The 14,097-nt window shown below is 36.0% G+C and overlaps 1 protein-coding gene across 2 annotated transcripts in view; it reads left to right on the top strand.

Moving 5' to 3' along the window:
* Window positions 1-14,097, top strand: part of PLA2R1 (phospholipase A2 receptor 1) — a 105,528-nt gene that overhangs the window by 47,588 nt on the left and 43,843 nt on the right. For both annotated transcript variants that reach the window (XM_046658995.1, XM_046658994.1), the window contains exon 11: window positions 8,345-8,514. In XM_046658995.1, the coding sequence (XP_046514951.1) occupies window positions 8,345-8,514 (170 nt within the window). The remainder of the gene's footprint in view (window positions 1-8,344; window positions 8,515-14,097) is intronic.

Here is a 14,097-nt window from a genome sequence, read left to right as displayed (position 1 = left end):
TGAATTTAAATCATACAATGTTATTCCTAAATTGATTTTTGAATAACGAATAGTAAAATTTAAGGTGACTTTTACTTTCCATCAAGTTTTATTAATTATCTAGCTTTGCTAATTCATTCCATTGTATTTAGATTTTATCTTCTAAGTGCTTGTAATGGAAAAGAAATATGTTAACACTGAAGTATTTTTTTAATGTGATGGGGTTTTTTTAAGAACAAAAGTAAGTATAACCAAACTGTGGAGGATACTCACATGCTTCCCCATTGTTTCTTAGGTCTATGTCTGTTTAAATTTAGGCCTCTCTGTGCACAAGTGTCTCCGTGATGCTTACAAAGAAACAGTACCCTTTTCACACCCCACACAGTTTGCAACATGCTACAGATGTGTAAGAGGGAATAAAAGTGCCAACAGCAGAAGTGACCTCAGTGTCGCTATCAATGCCAGGAGGACAGTAAAGGCTGGAAGACCGATTCCTCCTTGCTGAAGACAGAAGCAAGGTAGAGCTCTTCAGTGGTTCCAAGAGAAACTACACCTGCGAAGCTAGTCACTTGCTTTTTCACCAGGGCCATTGCCTTTAAAAATATCCACTGAAGACCAGAAAACAGGACAACTGGTGCTATGGTTTTATCTAGAGGCCCTTCATACGTAGGTCTAACCTGTATGAGGAATTCCCATGTACTTTCTCTGCCTTCCCCATGTGGGAAGTCAACATTCAAAGCTGCCGGGATTTCCTTCCCCCCCTACCTCTTGCCTTCTTTCCGCCAAACAATGCAGAGGAATGTACACTCACACAGACACACACACACACACACACACACAAGAAAAGATTGACTGGCATTGGGCAAAATAAATTACCTCAGGAATTTATTTAAATGCTCAGGAAGAGTCCTTCTTTCAGAGTGTTGCACCACCTTGGATGTATCTCAGTGTTGTTTGTAGTTCTATCTTTCTCCTGCCCAGAATAGCTACCAGGCAGACAGAAGCCTTTATCCTCAACTTGGTCACCCATCCAAAAGGTTCAAGAGCACCTGGGGTTGGAAGCCCTCCAGTCAATGAGTCAACACTGGACTTCATTCAGGAGCCTCACCCATGAAGCTATGCTCTTTTCTTAATTATAACTTAATTATGTTTTTCATTGAAGAAAAATAAGTCTAATTGTCTCACCTGTTTTTTGTCTTTTTCTTTTCTTTTTTTGTGTAATATTCATTGGGTGTCTGTCACATATCTGGTGCTGTGTGCTTTTCCTATGTTATCTGACTGTGCAAAAAATCAATAGTCAAGAGTCTATTAGAAACTTATTTATTGAATGTCTATATTGTGAGAGGTACCATATTAAACACTGGCATGCCATATAAAAGAAATAAAAGGCAGGGTGTAATTGTCCTGGTGCCACTTGCAGGCCAGCAGCTAAGGAGATAGAACATAGACACATGAAACAAGTGAAGAAGGTAGAATAACACAATAAATGGATAAACTTAGAGTGGCATTACAGATAACCCATAATGCCAAAGTGACCGAATTAAGGCAGAAATTCATTAGTGTGCAAATGCTTCATTTTCTAAGAACCCTTAGGGACCTCGTGCAAATGATAGAAAGTGTCTGAAAAAAATCTACTCTGTGTCATTTCTCCCAAAACTGGATACAAGAGTACGTAGTAAATACTTTAAAATTTTTCTTATTCAGTAGCTAATACTAGTGGGTGTTTCTTATTCAGTAGCCAATACTAACTAACCAGACTAACACATGGTCTAAAGCAGAACTATGGTGTAGGTAAGTTTGTCTTCATCCCACCTGCAACCTCCTAGGCCCACCTCGGTGACCTTGCACTGACATGCTACTCGGTCACCAGCCAAGCTCCCTCGGTACTACACGTTAGCCCCAGTGAGGCATCTCCCCAAGACAGTTAACATGCATGTACACTGCCCTGCAAACACGTCTACATCCAAAGCAGTGACTCCAATATGGGACATGCAAGTTGAGGAAAGGAAGGGACCCATAGCTCTTGATTTGTATTCATTCAGACCCACGCTGTACTGCTCTTTGAGTGGCAAGGCATGTTCGAATATTTTTCAACAGCATCTTTTGTCTGAGAAGGCTAGACAGTAGATGGAAAGCCTTCTCAGATCCAGGAGTGTCCACCAGCAGCCTTGGTAATCATTTTCTTCCATTACTGATTTCTTGTTGGAGTTGGAACACTCCTGTCACTCACCAGTACCCAAGGTTGTAGTTGCTAATTGATTTTCCACTCTGCTGCACAGTTGAGCGACAGGTTTGATGGGCACAATTAGGACCACCTGCTACAAATTACTTATTTCTTTTGTTATTGGGCAACTGCTCCTGGTCTAGGACTTTTAACACTGTGGAATAGAAAAGGGAAGAAAAACAGATCCTTATTGCTGAATAACAGAATTTTATTTGCTTGCTAACTGTTAACAAAATTTTGTCAGCCCTGACCGCTTTGCTTCCAGACAAAACGTGAATGCAAAACTTGAGTTCCAGAGTGACCATGGATAATTGTTTAAATGCATGTATATTTAAATCTTGATTCAATCAGCCATGGAATATTTGGCACAAATTAATCCAAACAACGTTAGATTTTGTGAATTTTGTCAAAAGTGAGAAATCCTGTAATATCTCACTTTCTCTTAAGTTTAAATGTGCATTATTTTCAACCATTTTTATAGCTCTGCCATTTTCCTGCAACCACCACATCCCCCAAACACGTTTGCAGCTAAGTTTTTTTATTATGTATGGTTCACTATATATTTTATTATCAGTGGCATTAAGTACATTGACATTATTGTGCAACCATCACCATCATCCATCTCCAGAAAATTTTGCATCTTCCCAAACTGAAATATCTGTAACCCATTTAACAATAACTTCCCATTCCCCTCTGCCCCAGCCTCTGGAAACCACCATTCTACTTTCTATCTCTGTGAAGTTGATGACTCTGGTTGCTTCCTAAGTGGAATCATGCAGTAGCTGGCTTTTTGTGTTGGGCTTATTTCACTTGGCCTAATGTCCTCCAGATTAATTCATGTTGTATTATGTGTCAAAATTTCCTTCCTTTTTAAGGTTGAATAATACTCCACAGTGGGTGTATGGACTACATTTACTTTATCATTTATCCATTGATAGACATGAGATGCTTCTACCTTTTGGCTCTTGTGAATAATTCTGCTATCAATATGAATGAACAAATATCTTTTGAGTCTCTGCTTTCAATTCTTTTGCGTAATATACCCAGAAATGGAATTTCTGGATCAGATGATGGTTCTATTTTTAATTTTTTGAGGAACAGCCATATTGTTTTCCATAGCAGGTGCACCATTTTACATTCCTACCAGCAGTGCACAAGTGTTCCAGTTCCTCCACATCCTGGCCAAAACTTGTTCTTTTCTGGCTTTTTGATAATAGCCATCCTAATGGATGTGAATTGGTATCTCATTGTGGTTTTGATGTGCATTTCCTTAATGATTAGTGTTGTTGAACATCTTTTCATGTGCTTATTGACCAACTGTATATCTTCTCTGGAGAAATGTCTATTCAAGTCCTTTGTCCATTTTTGGGTTGGAGTGTTTGCTCTCTGTTGTTGAATTATAGGTGTTCTTTATATATTCTGGATATTAATCCCTTATCAGATACATAATTTGTAAGTATTTTCTCCTATTCTGTGGGTTGCCTTTTCACTCTGTTGATAGTGCCCTTTGATGCATAAAGTTTTTCATTTTTACTAAGCCCAATGTATCCATCTTATTTTGTTGACTGTGCTTTTGGTATCATATCCAAAATACCCTTCCCAAATTGAATGTCCTGAAACTTTTCCCCTGTTTTCTTCTAAGAGTTTTATAGCTTTAGCTCTTACATTTAGATCTTTCATTCACTTTGAGTTAATTTTTGTAAATAGTGTAAAGAGTCCAATTTCATTCTTTTGCAGGTGAATATCTAGTTTCCCTAACATCATTGTTGGAAGACTATCCCTTCCCCACTGAATGGTCTTGGCACCTCTATTGAAAGTCATTTGACCATATGTGCAAGTGTTTATTTCTGGTTTATTTATTCTCTTGGTCTATATGTCTCTCTTTATGCCAGTACCATACTGTTTTGATTACTGTACTTTTTAGTAAGTTTTGAAATCAGAAAGTGTGGGACCTCCACCTTTGTTGGGATTCTTTTTATGTTTGTTTTTGCTATACAGGATCACTTGAAATTCTGTATAAATCTTAAGATGGATTTTTCTATTTCTGCAAACGTATCATTGGGATTTTGATAGGGATTGCGTTTAATCTGTAAATTGCTTTGGGTAGTATGGACATTGGAAGACTTTTAACAATAAGTCTTCCAATGCATGAACATAAGATATCTTTCCATTTATGTGTGTCTTCTTTAATTTCTTTCAGCAGTATTTTGCAGTTTGCAGAGTACGAGTCTTCACCCTCCTTGGTTAAGTTTATTCCCAAGTATTTTATTCTTTTTGATGCTATTATAAGTGGAATTGTTTGCATAGTTTCCTTTTCAGATTGCTCGTTGTTAGGGTATAGAAATGCAACTGATTTTTGTGTGTTGACGTTGTATCCTGCAACTTTGCTAAATTCATATATTAGTTCTAACAGGGCTTTTTGTAGAATGCAGTTAATTTTCCTTTTTAAAACACGTTTTAGTTACCCTCTTTAAAATTACACAGTAAAAACATTCTCGGTACAAATTCAAGGAAGCCAGAGAATATAGACTAAAAAGTGAAAGTGCCCCCCGCCTCCTCCCCTCCCCCTCCCAATGAAACTCACTCGCCTCGTTAAAGGTAACTGCCAGTAACAGTTTGGAATTTGCTCTTCTAGGCTTATTTCTTGTGTATATAGTAAGTATATTTTCTAAGTCTATATTTCTCTTCTTGTCTTTTGCAAGAAACAATATCCAAAAACTTCACATTTCTACTTCTTGAGGAATGCCATCAGAAACGTCTTGCAATAATGATCATGATATGCGTCTCCCATTTTAAAACTACTGATATTCTATTTCCATTCTTTATTGAAAAGAAATTTATCATTTTTATATTAGTTCAGCAACTAACAGTCAGTTATTTGAAAATGGCATCAAAAATGTTAACAATTGTGTTATTGGGAGAAATCCAATAGCAATTATTCAGTTCATAGCTGAGTCTCTCTTAACCAGATCATTATATACAAAAACTACTACTATTTTTATTGTTGTTGAAATAGCTCTCTATGAAGCTACTTCCAATGCATTACTTTTTTTCAATCTCTTAAGTAATACAAACACATGATTATAGTACTGCTATCTGCTAAGTACTGTGTTGTTCATGTTCAAAAAGAAACATTTTTTTTTCAGCTACATATGTCACTAGCTAAACTGCTGAGTAAATATAGTGTTCAATTCGAGATTCAAGTATAAAATTCTTCCTTTTGAAGTGTGTATGTTTTGAAATGCAAAGTATTTATTTTGAAATGAAAAAATTTGTCAATATATGCCCCCAAATAGTATCGCTGTCTTCAAATTGCATTTTTTTAATTAAAATTTAGTGCTTTGCCCCATGAGCAATAATTTATTGTCAAACTGTTGGAAGTTCAAGATATAATTTCCTCACTTACACTGAAAATGCACACTGGTTTTCTAAACGTTTTTAAGGAGTTGATTGGAAAACTTAATTACTTTCAGATTCTGAGAATTATTCCCCTGCAAAAATTCATCTTATTAGTAGGTACACACAAGCGAACGTTTTTTTTGAAGAAGATTAGCCCTGAGCTAACTGCTGCCAATCCTCCTCTTTTTGCTGAGGAATACTGGCCCTGAGCTAACATCCATGCCCATCTTCCTCTACTTTACATGTGGGACGCCTACCACAGCATGGCCTGACAAGCGGTGCCATGTCCACACCCGGGATCCAAACCGGCGAACCCCAGGCCCTGAAGCGGAATGTGGGCACTTAAACGCTGCGCCACAGGGCCATCCCCACAAGCAAAATTTTTTATCATTTGTTTTTCTAAAGAATAATAAACAGTTGTTATTTTACTGAATTCCTTAGAGATAACATGTTATCCTGGTTCAAACAATAATATAAAAAAATGTACAGATGGCTATTTTTTGTTCCTTAAATCATAACAACATTTGAATTAAACAACCTCAGTGAAAATAGACAAAAAGGCCAGATACTATTAAACTCTGGAATAGTCTCAAATGAAGAGTTTTCAAACACAGGGCCAGAAAAGACTTTAAAAGGTCATCTGCTCTATTACTGTAAACCAACCAGAGTTTTCAGAACCCTTTTAGTGTTTGAAACCAAATAGTGAGTGGTAAAAAATATAAAATGCTCTCGTTTCTTTATCAGTTGGAAACAGACACTCAAGAGATGGCATGCTGTTATCCAGAGTTACTTTCTTAGAATAAATGGCTTAGAAGAAAGACAAATTTGCCGAATTTCTTTATTAACAATGCCATCTTCTAAACTGGACCAAGAAAACTGGAGTCCTGTTTTGATTTGAAGGTTTTAAGATTTAATGTACAAGTATTATATGCAACTACTTAAAAGACGTACTTCCCGATTCAAAAAGCAGAAGGCTTCTATTGTTTTAAACGGTGATAAATGGTGATAAAATAGCAAATCAGAGTGAATTAAGTAAATCTAAAACCAGCAGGGGACAAAAGCAAAATGTTATCCTGAATAATGATACCAGAGGCCAAGTTCACGGAAAATGCTGTTTCTCTCCATTATCAGATAAATGCCATCGTACACGGTAATGGAAGAACCAGCAGTGCCCCTTGGGTTTAGAACCAGCACAGTGAGCAGTGGTCCTGGCCATATCCTCCGTGGTAAGGTTTAAAAGGCCTTGCTGGCCCCTAGCACAGCAGTTTCAGGCACCAGCTGGTCATGATAATGATGCCACTCTGCCTCAGAGGGGAGCAGGAAAAGTAGGTCCTATCTTATGAGAACATGAACCAATGGAAGTATAAGGAAAATTACCACAGCATCTAGATGGTATTTAGTTTTATATACCCTTCTTTTGAAGCACATTTACATAAGGTTCTGCCGCGGCAATCTGGTTAAAAAAGAGCTTTTCTAATTTCAAATGTGTATAATTTAGATTATTAATAGCGTATCTGCAGAAAGTATTTACCAAAGCCTGATGAACATCCATTTGTTCTGCAAAGTTGAATATCATGGATGCCTCGGATCACTAAATGTTACTAGTGATGCTCATGAGGCTGTTAAAAATATTTCTTCTTTGTGTTCTCTTCTCTTTCTCCCGTTTCCTTTGAGATTCCTCTGTTTTTGGATGACGCCCATTGCTTTTGCGTCCGTTAGCAAGTTAAGGATGCATGGTGATAAAAAAATCCAAAATTGAATGAAAAAGTCTAATTTGCTTTCTCCTTAGGGTTTCCTGGGTAATTTCATCAGGGCTTTCCTTTCTCATTGACTCCACAGGTCTGGCCAAAAGTCACCACTGTTTGAAATGTGTCTCTCCAAAACTTTATATGCATTGAAAATAAATTTTTCAAGATAGTTTTCAACTTAGCTTAAATTTTCAATGCTGGTTAAATGTTCATACTCACGTCTATCTATTAGGTATTCATGTGGAAGCTTATATACAAGTTTTCTAGATTCTGCTTTTGATGTATCTATGTTGGGAAGGGAGCACTGCCACCAATCAATGAACACTAATTCATTCAGCTGTTTGGGGAAAATATTAGTGGGTTTACTTCCTTGGATTAGTTCCTAGAGTTTTAAATTTATCTTCAGTGAATATGCACATCTGAACACATTTGAATAAGCCAAGGACTCCATGTGCCTGTGAACTGATTTGGGAGACATAAAATTGTTACTCCAATCTCTCTTCCATTCTCACCAGGCAAGTGTGGAGGGTAGGTGCATGTGAACTCCATGTTGGCAGATGCTCATTCAGAAAAGCATAATATCCCTTCTCCTCCTCCCTGCCAACTCCCCATCACACGCATATTATGGCATGGTGTGTGCTGTGTGGCCTAATTACAAAATGGGGCACATGTTGGGCCAAGAAATACATTTTAGCTAGCTTTGCGGACTTTACCACCTACACTTTGAAACTGGAGCTGGACTCTATTCCTTGAAAGAATTAAGCCTTGTCTGTAAGAGTCAATTTCTCTTCACTCATGTATTTCTGGGAATTGCACTGATATTTGGCATTTATTAGTAATGTTTAGGGTCTTTGGGTAGTTTTCTGTGCCAGGTTCTAAAGCATTCATGAGAAATGCTTACTCTGGTGCCATTCTGTGCACCTCATTATGTTTTAATGACATTTTTTTATTGCCCAGAAACTTACTATAACCATTTCCTTTTTCCCTTTTTAAGGTTTGAACAGGCTTTTATTACCAGTTTGATCAGTAGTGTGGTAAAAACGAAGAACAGTTATTTTTGGATAGCTCTTCAAGACCAAAATGACACAGGAGAATACACTTGGAAGACAGCAGGGCAGAAGTCTGAGCCGGTGCAGTACACACACTGGAATGCACATCAGCCCCGTGAGTAGAAGGGACGGTAACACCCCTTCTCCCTCTTGTTTTCTTTGCCCCAAATTCCTTTCACACCTTGATCCATCTCCTTTGATTCTTCCTTAATGTTTTCTTAATGCCTCAATCAACTAAAATGATTACCACAGGTTCTCAGGCGGTGACATATGGCTGGTCTTTTTTTTTTGGTGAGGAAGATTGTCCCTGAGCTAACATCTGTGCCAATCTTCCTCTTCTCTGCAATCTTCTCTGCAAGGAGAAATACATGAATCTACTATTATAGTTGGAGACTTTTAACATCCCTCTATCAGAAATGGGTAGATGCATTTCTGAATCAGTAAGGACAAAGTTGAACACAACAGCACCATCAATCAACTGGATATAATTAACATTTAATCCAACAATAGTAGATTACACATTCTTCTCGAACTCACATGGAACATTAACTGAGAGAGACCACATTCTGGGTCACAAAATGCACCTTAGCAAATTTAAACAAATAGAAATCATACAGTGTCTGCTCTCAGACCACAGTGGAATTAAACTAGAGGTCAATAACAGAAAGACAGCTGGAAAATCCCAAAATACTTGGAGATTAAACAATACACTTCTAAATAACACATAGGTAAAAGAAGAACTCTTGAGAGAAATTTTTAAATATTTTAAACTAATTGAAAATCTGAAAATACAGCTTATCAAAATTCATGACATGCAGAGAAAGCAGTGCTTAGAGGGAAATTTATAGCACTAAAGGCACATATTAGAAAATAAGCACTATCTAAAATCATAATCTAAGCTTCCATCATAGGAAGCTAGGAAAAAAAGGAGCAAGTTAAATCCAAAGTAAGCAGAAGAAAAGAAATAAGAATTAGAGCAGAAATCAATGAATTGAAAGCAGGAAATCAGTAAAGAAAATCAATGAAACCAAAGAAAATATCTTTGAAAAGATCAATGACATTAGTATGCCTCTAGCCAGGCTCATAAGAAAAAAGAGAGAAGACACAGATTACTAATATCATAAATGAATGAAGAGACAGCATTACAGATATTATGGGCATTAAAAGGATAATAAAGGAATATTATGAAGAACTCTATACCCAAAAATTTGATAACCTAGGTGAAATGGACCAATTCCTTCAAAGACACAATCTGCTAAAACTCACACAAGAAGAAATAGACTATCTAAATAGGCCTATATCTATTATAGAAATTGAATCAATAATTAATAACCTTCCAAACCAGAAAGCAGCAAACCTGGGTGGGTTCATTGTTGAATTCTACCAAACATTTAACAAGGAAATTATACCAATTCTCTATAACGTCTTTCAGAAGATAGAAGCAGAGGGAATACTTCCTAATTCTTTCTGTAAGGTCAGCATTCTCTTAATACCAAAATCAAAGACATTATAAGAAAAGAAAACTATATCTCTCATGAACATAGATGCAAAAATCTCCAATAAAATATTAACAAATTGAATCCAACAATGTGTAAAAAGGATTATACACCATGACCAAGTGGGATTTATCCTGAGTGTGCAAGGCTGATTCAACATTTGAAAATCAATTAATCCATCACATCAACAGGCTAAAAAATAAAAATTACATGAATATATCAATAGATGCAGAAAAAGCATTTGACAAAATCCAATACCCATTCATGTTAAAAACTGTTAGCAAACTAGGAATAGAAGGGACCTTCCTCAACTTGCTAAAGAGCATCTAGAGGAAACCCACAGATATCATACTTAAGTGTGAGAAACCAGAAGTTTTCTCACTAAAATCAGCAACAATGCAAGGATGTCCCCTATCAACATTTCTTTTAAACATCATACTAGAAGTCCTAGCTAATGCAGTAGGACAAGAAAAGCAAATAAAATGTATATAGATTGGGAAGAAAGAAATAAAACTTTGTTCACAAATGACATGATTGTCTATGTAGAAAACATGAAAGAATCAATAAAAAATTCCTGGAACTCATAAGCAATTATAACAAGGTAGCAGGATCCAAGATTAATATACAAAAGTTAATCACTTTCCTATATACCAGCAATGAACAAGTGGAATGTAAAATTAAAAACACATTGCCATTTACATTAGCACCCTCAAAAATAAAATACTTATGTATAAATCTAGCAAAATATGTACAAGATCTATATGAGAAAAACTACAAACTTTAATGAAAGAAATCAGAGAAGAACTAAATAAATGGAGAGATATTCCATGTTCATGGATAGGAATACTCAATATTGTCAAGAAGTCAGTTCTTTACAAATTGACCTATAGAGTCAACACTTTCCCAATCAAAATCCCAGCAAGTTATTTTGTGGATATTGATGACCTGATTCTAAAGTTTATATGAAGAGGCAAAAGACCCAGAAAAGCCATTTCAGTATTAAAGGAGAAGAATAAAGTCAATGGACTGACTCTACCTGACTTAAAGACATGCTATAAAGCTACAGTAATCAAGTCAGTGTGGTATTGGCAAGCAAAAAAAAAGGACTAATAAATAAATAAAACAGAATAGAGAACCCAGAAGAAGGCTGACATAAAAATTGTCAACTGATCTTTGACAAAGGAGCAAAGGAGGCAATACAATGGAAAAAAGATAGTTTTCTTTGACAAATGGTGCTTAGACGCTGGACATCCACATACCAAAAAAAAAAGAATCTAGACACAGACCTTACACCCTTCACGAAATTAATCCAAAATGGATCGTACACCTAAATGTAAAATGCAAAGCTATAACCCTCCTAGATGATAACATGATAGAAAACCTATAGGACCTTGGGTATTGCGATGACTTTTTAGGTACAACACCAAAGGCACAAGCCATGAAAGAAATAGCTGATGAGCTAGACTTCATTAAAACTAAAAACTTCTGCTCTGAGAAAGACAGTGTCAAGAGAATGAGAGGGTAAGCCACAGACTGGGAGAAAATATTTGCCAAAACCACGTCTGATAAAGGACTGTTATCCAAAATATAGAAAGAACTCTTAAACTCAACAATAAGAAATGAAGAACCCAATTTAAAAATGGCCAAAAGACCTTAAACAAAGAAGATATATAGATGGCAAGTAAGCATATGAAAATAGTTCGGTATCATACGGAAAATTGCAAACTAAAAGTCTGTACTTTCTGCTCAATTTTGCTGTGAACTCAACAATGTTCTAAAATATATAGTTTATATCTTTTCTAAAAACTGTACTCTTTAAAGATGCATGCAAGGTGAAGTTAAGATAAATTAGTTTTGTGTGTATAATCACCAGTTTAGGATATTTGTATAGAAACTGCTGACTTGAAACAAGAAACATCACATTCATTCAATAAACAACCTTCTCATTCAACAAATCTATGAATATTATTAAAATTCAATGGTATCATTTCTAATATACTTTGGAATTTTCTTAGGAATGTCTGTTTCTATCAAAATAAATTAATACATTTTGAGTAGACAAAATTCTTGGTTTTTAATGTTGCCTTCCTTGGGGCATATTTGGATGTCTAAAATCTGGAATTGAAACAGAGCTCCTTGTCATTTATAAGTTTCTGCTATAATTTATTTGAGTGGCACTACTCTTTTCCCTGAAGCAAAAATAATATCGTGGTGCTCAGTTTGGCTGCTCGTGCTGACTGACATTGAGTAAATTGTCTCTGAATAAGATGAAAATGTAAATCTTTTCCCGAAGAAAATAGCAATATAAAAACCCCTGTTTCCTTTTTTCTTTTAAATTGCAGTTTTCAGAAACACCATCCTAAATCACATTTTTTTCATGCCTGTCACAAAAGAATCCATTAGCTTGGTCCCCATGTCAGAATCTTAATCCAGCCCAGACTGACTCTATAAATTGACCACTGAACAGGAAGCCTGCAGCTTTTTATAAACTCAGCTAAGACTCTGTCCTTATGTCATATCATCAAAATATTCAATCTGTGGTGGAATCATAGTTCTGCCTTATTTTGGACTTTGTATTATGTTCTCCAAATAGTATAACAAACCACCATATATCCATCACCCAGTGTCATCAATTATCAACTCATGGTCAATCTTGTTTCATCTATAACCCCACCCACTCCCCCCACTTCCCATATTTTTTCATAGCAAATCTCAGACATCATATTGTTTCATCCACAAACATTTCAGTATTGTCTCTGAAACATAGACTCCTTTTTAAAAAACATGTATACGATTATCACAACTAAAAGTAATTATAATTCCACATCATAAAATCTTCACTTAATGCTCAAATTTCTAAATGACTCATAAATATTATATAATGTATTTTACAGTTTGTTTGAATCAGGATCCATAAAAGGTCACATATAGTAATTGATTGATAGATCTCCTAACGTCTGTTTTAATCTCCTGGTTTCCCTCTTGTCCCCTGCCATTTTTTTAAAATTTTATTTGTTAATGCAAATAAGTTGTTTGTCCTGTAGAATTTCCTACAGTCTGGACTTTTTTATTGTATCCCCTTAGGTTATTTAATGTATTACTCTATCTTCTTTATTTTCCATAAAATTGATATTTTTATATTTAAAAACTTAGAATCAGAGGCCCGATCCAATTCAGAGTTTCTTATTTTTTTTGCAAAGACCATTTCATACGTTTTTTGTGTGTGCTTTCTGGAGGCAAGTAATGTCCAATTTTCTCACTTTTTGCAGTGTTAGCAACCATTACTGATCAATGCCTAGATCCATTGATTCATTGGAGGTTTCTTCATTTATAGATGAGATATTTCTAGAAAGATATAATTTCCTGCTATTTTTACCAAAACAACAACAAAGAGACTTTGGCACTTGGTATTTTAAGAGAAGTGATGATTCAGGTAAAACAGGAAAAACAGTTTTGATCATACTAACTAGCACAACTGATTAAAGGGAAAGATGACAAATAGAGCCTTTCTTATTTAGGCGGAAGCTAATGCATTAGAAACTAAAATGTACTTTGTACTTAGATTAAAGATTCAGTATGAATGGAGGCTGCTCTGTGGTGAAAGAAAAATGAAAAATAGATGAGTCCATTCTTGTTAAGATACCCACAAAAGCTTTTCCAAGTTATATTAGAGTCTCATAGGTGTCTGTACAGAGAAAAAGAAACACTTTAAGTTTGCTCTTTTGTACCCATCCATAACTCAGGCTCTGTGACGAAGTTTTGTTTCTAGATCTAGATTCCACTGTAGAAATGGTGTTTCTCTCATATGGGGTGACTGCAAAGCACATCTACCCCAGATGTCCCAAGTTAATGGAAATCCTCTGCCAGTGACAAGGAAAATGGGATCCCAGTAGAGCAAGTCAGATCTGTTTTCTTTCTTTCTTTCTTTTTTTTTTTTTTTTTTGTGAGGAACACTGGCCCTGAGCTAACATCTCTGGCAATCTTCCTCTATTTTATGTGAGATGCCACCATAGCGTGGCTTGAGGAGTGGTGCTAGGTCCACACCCAGGATTCAAACCTGCAAACCTGGGGCCGCCTAAGCAGAGTGTGCAAACTTAAGCACTACACCACCAGGCCCACCCCTAAGATCTGTTTTCTTGAAAGTGCCCTACAAGTAGTGAGGAGAATCCTGTCCAGCCAGCTGATAGGCCGATCCATTTTAA

Source organism: Equus quagga, chromosome 4 (genome assembly GCF_021613505.1).
Source record: "Equus quagga isolate Etosha38 chromosome 4, UCLA_HA_Equagga_1.0, whole genome shotgun sequence".
NCBI classification, from domain to species: Eukaryota; Metazoa; Chordata; class Mammalia; order Perissodactyla; family Equidae; genus Equus; species Equus quagga.
The sequence above is the reverse complement of the archived record's forward strand: the minus strand, read 5'-3'. Positions and strand labels throughout refer to the sequence as shown.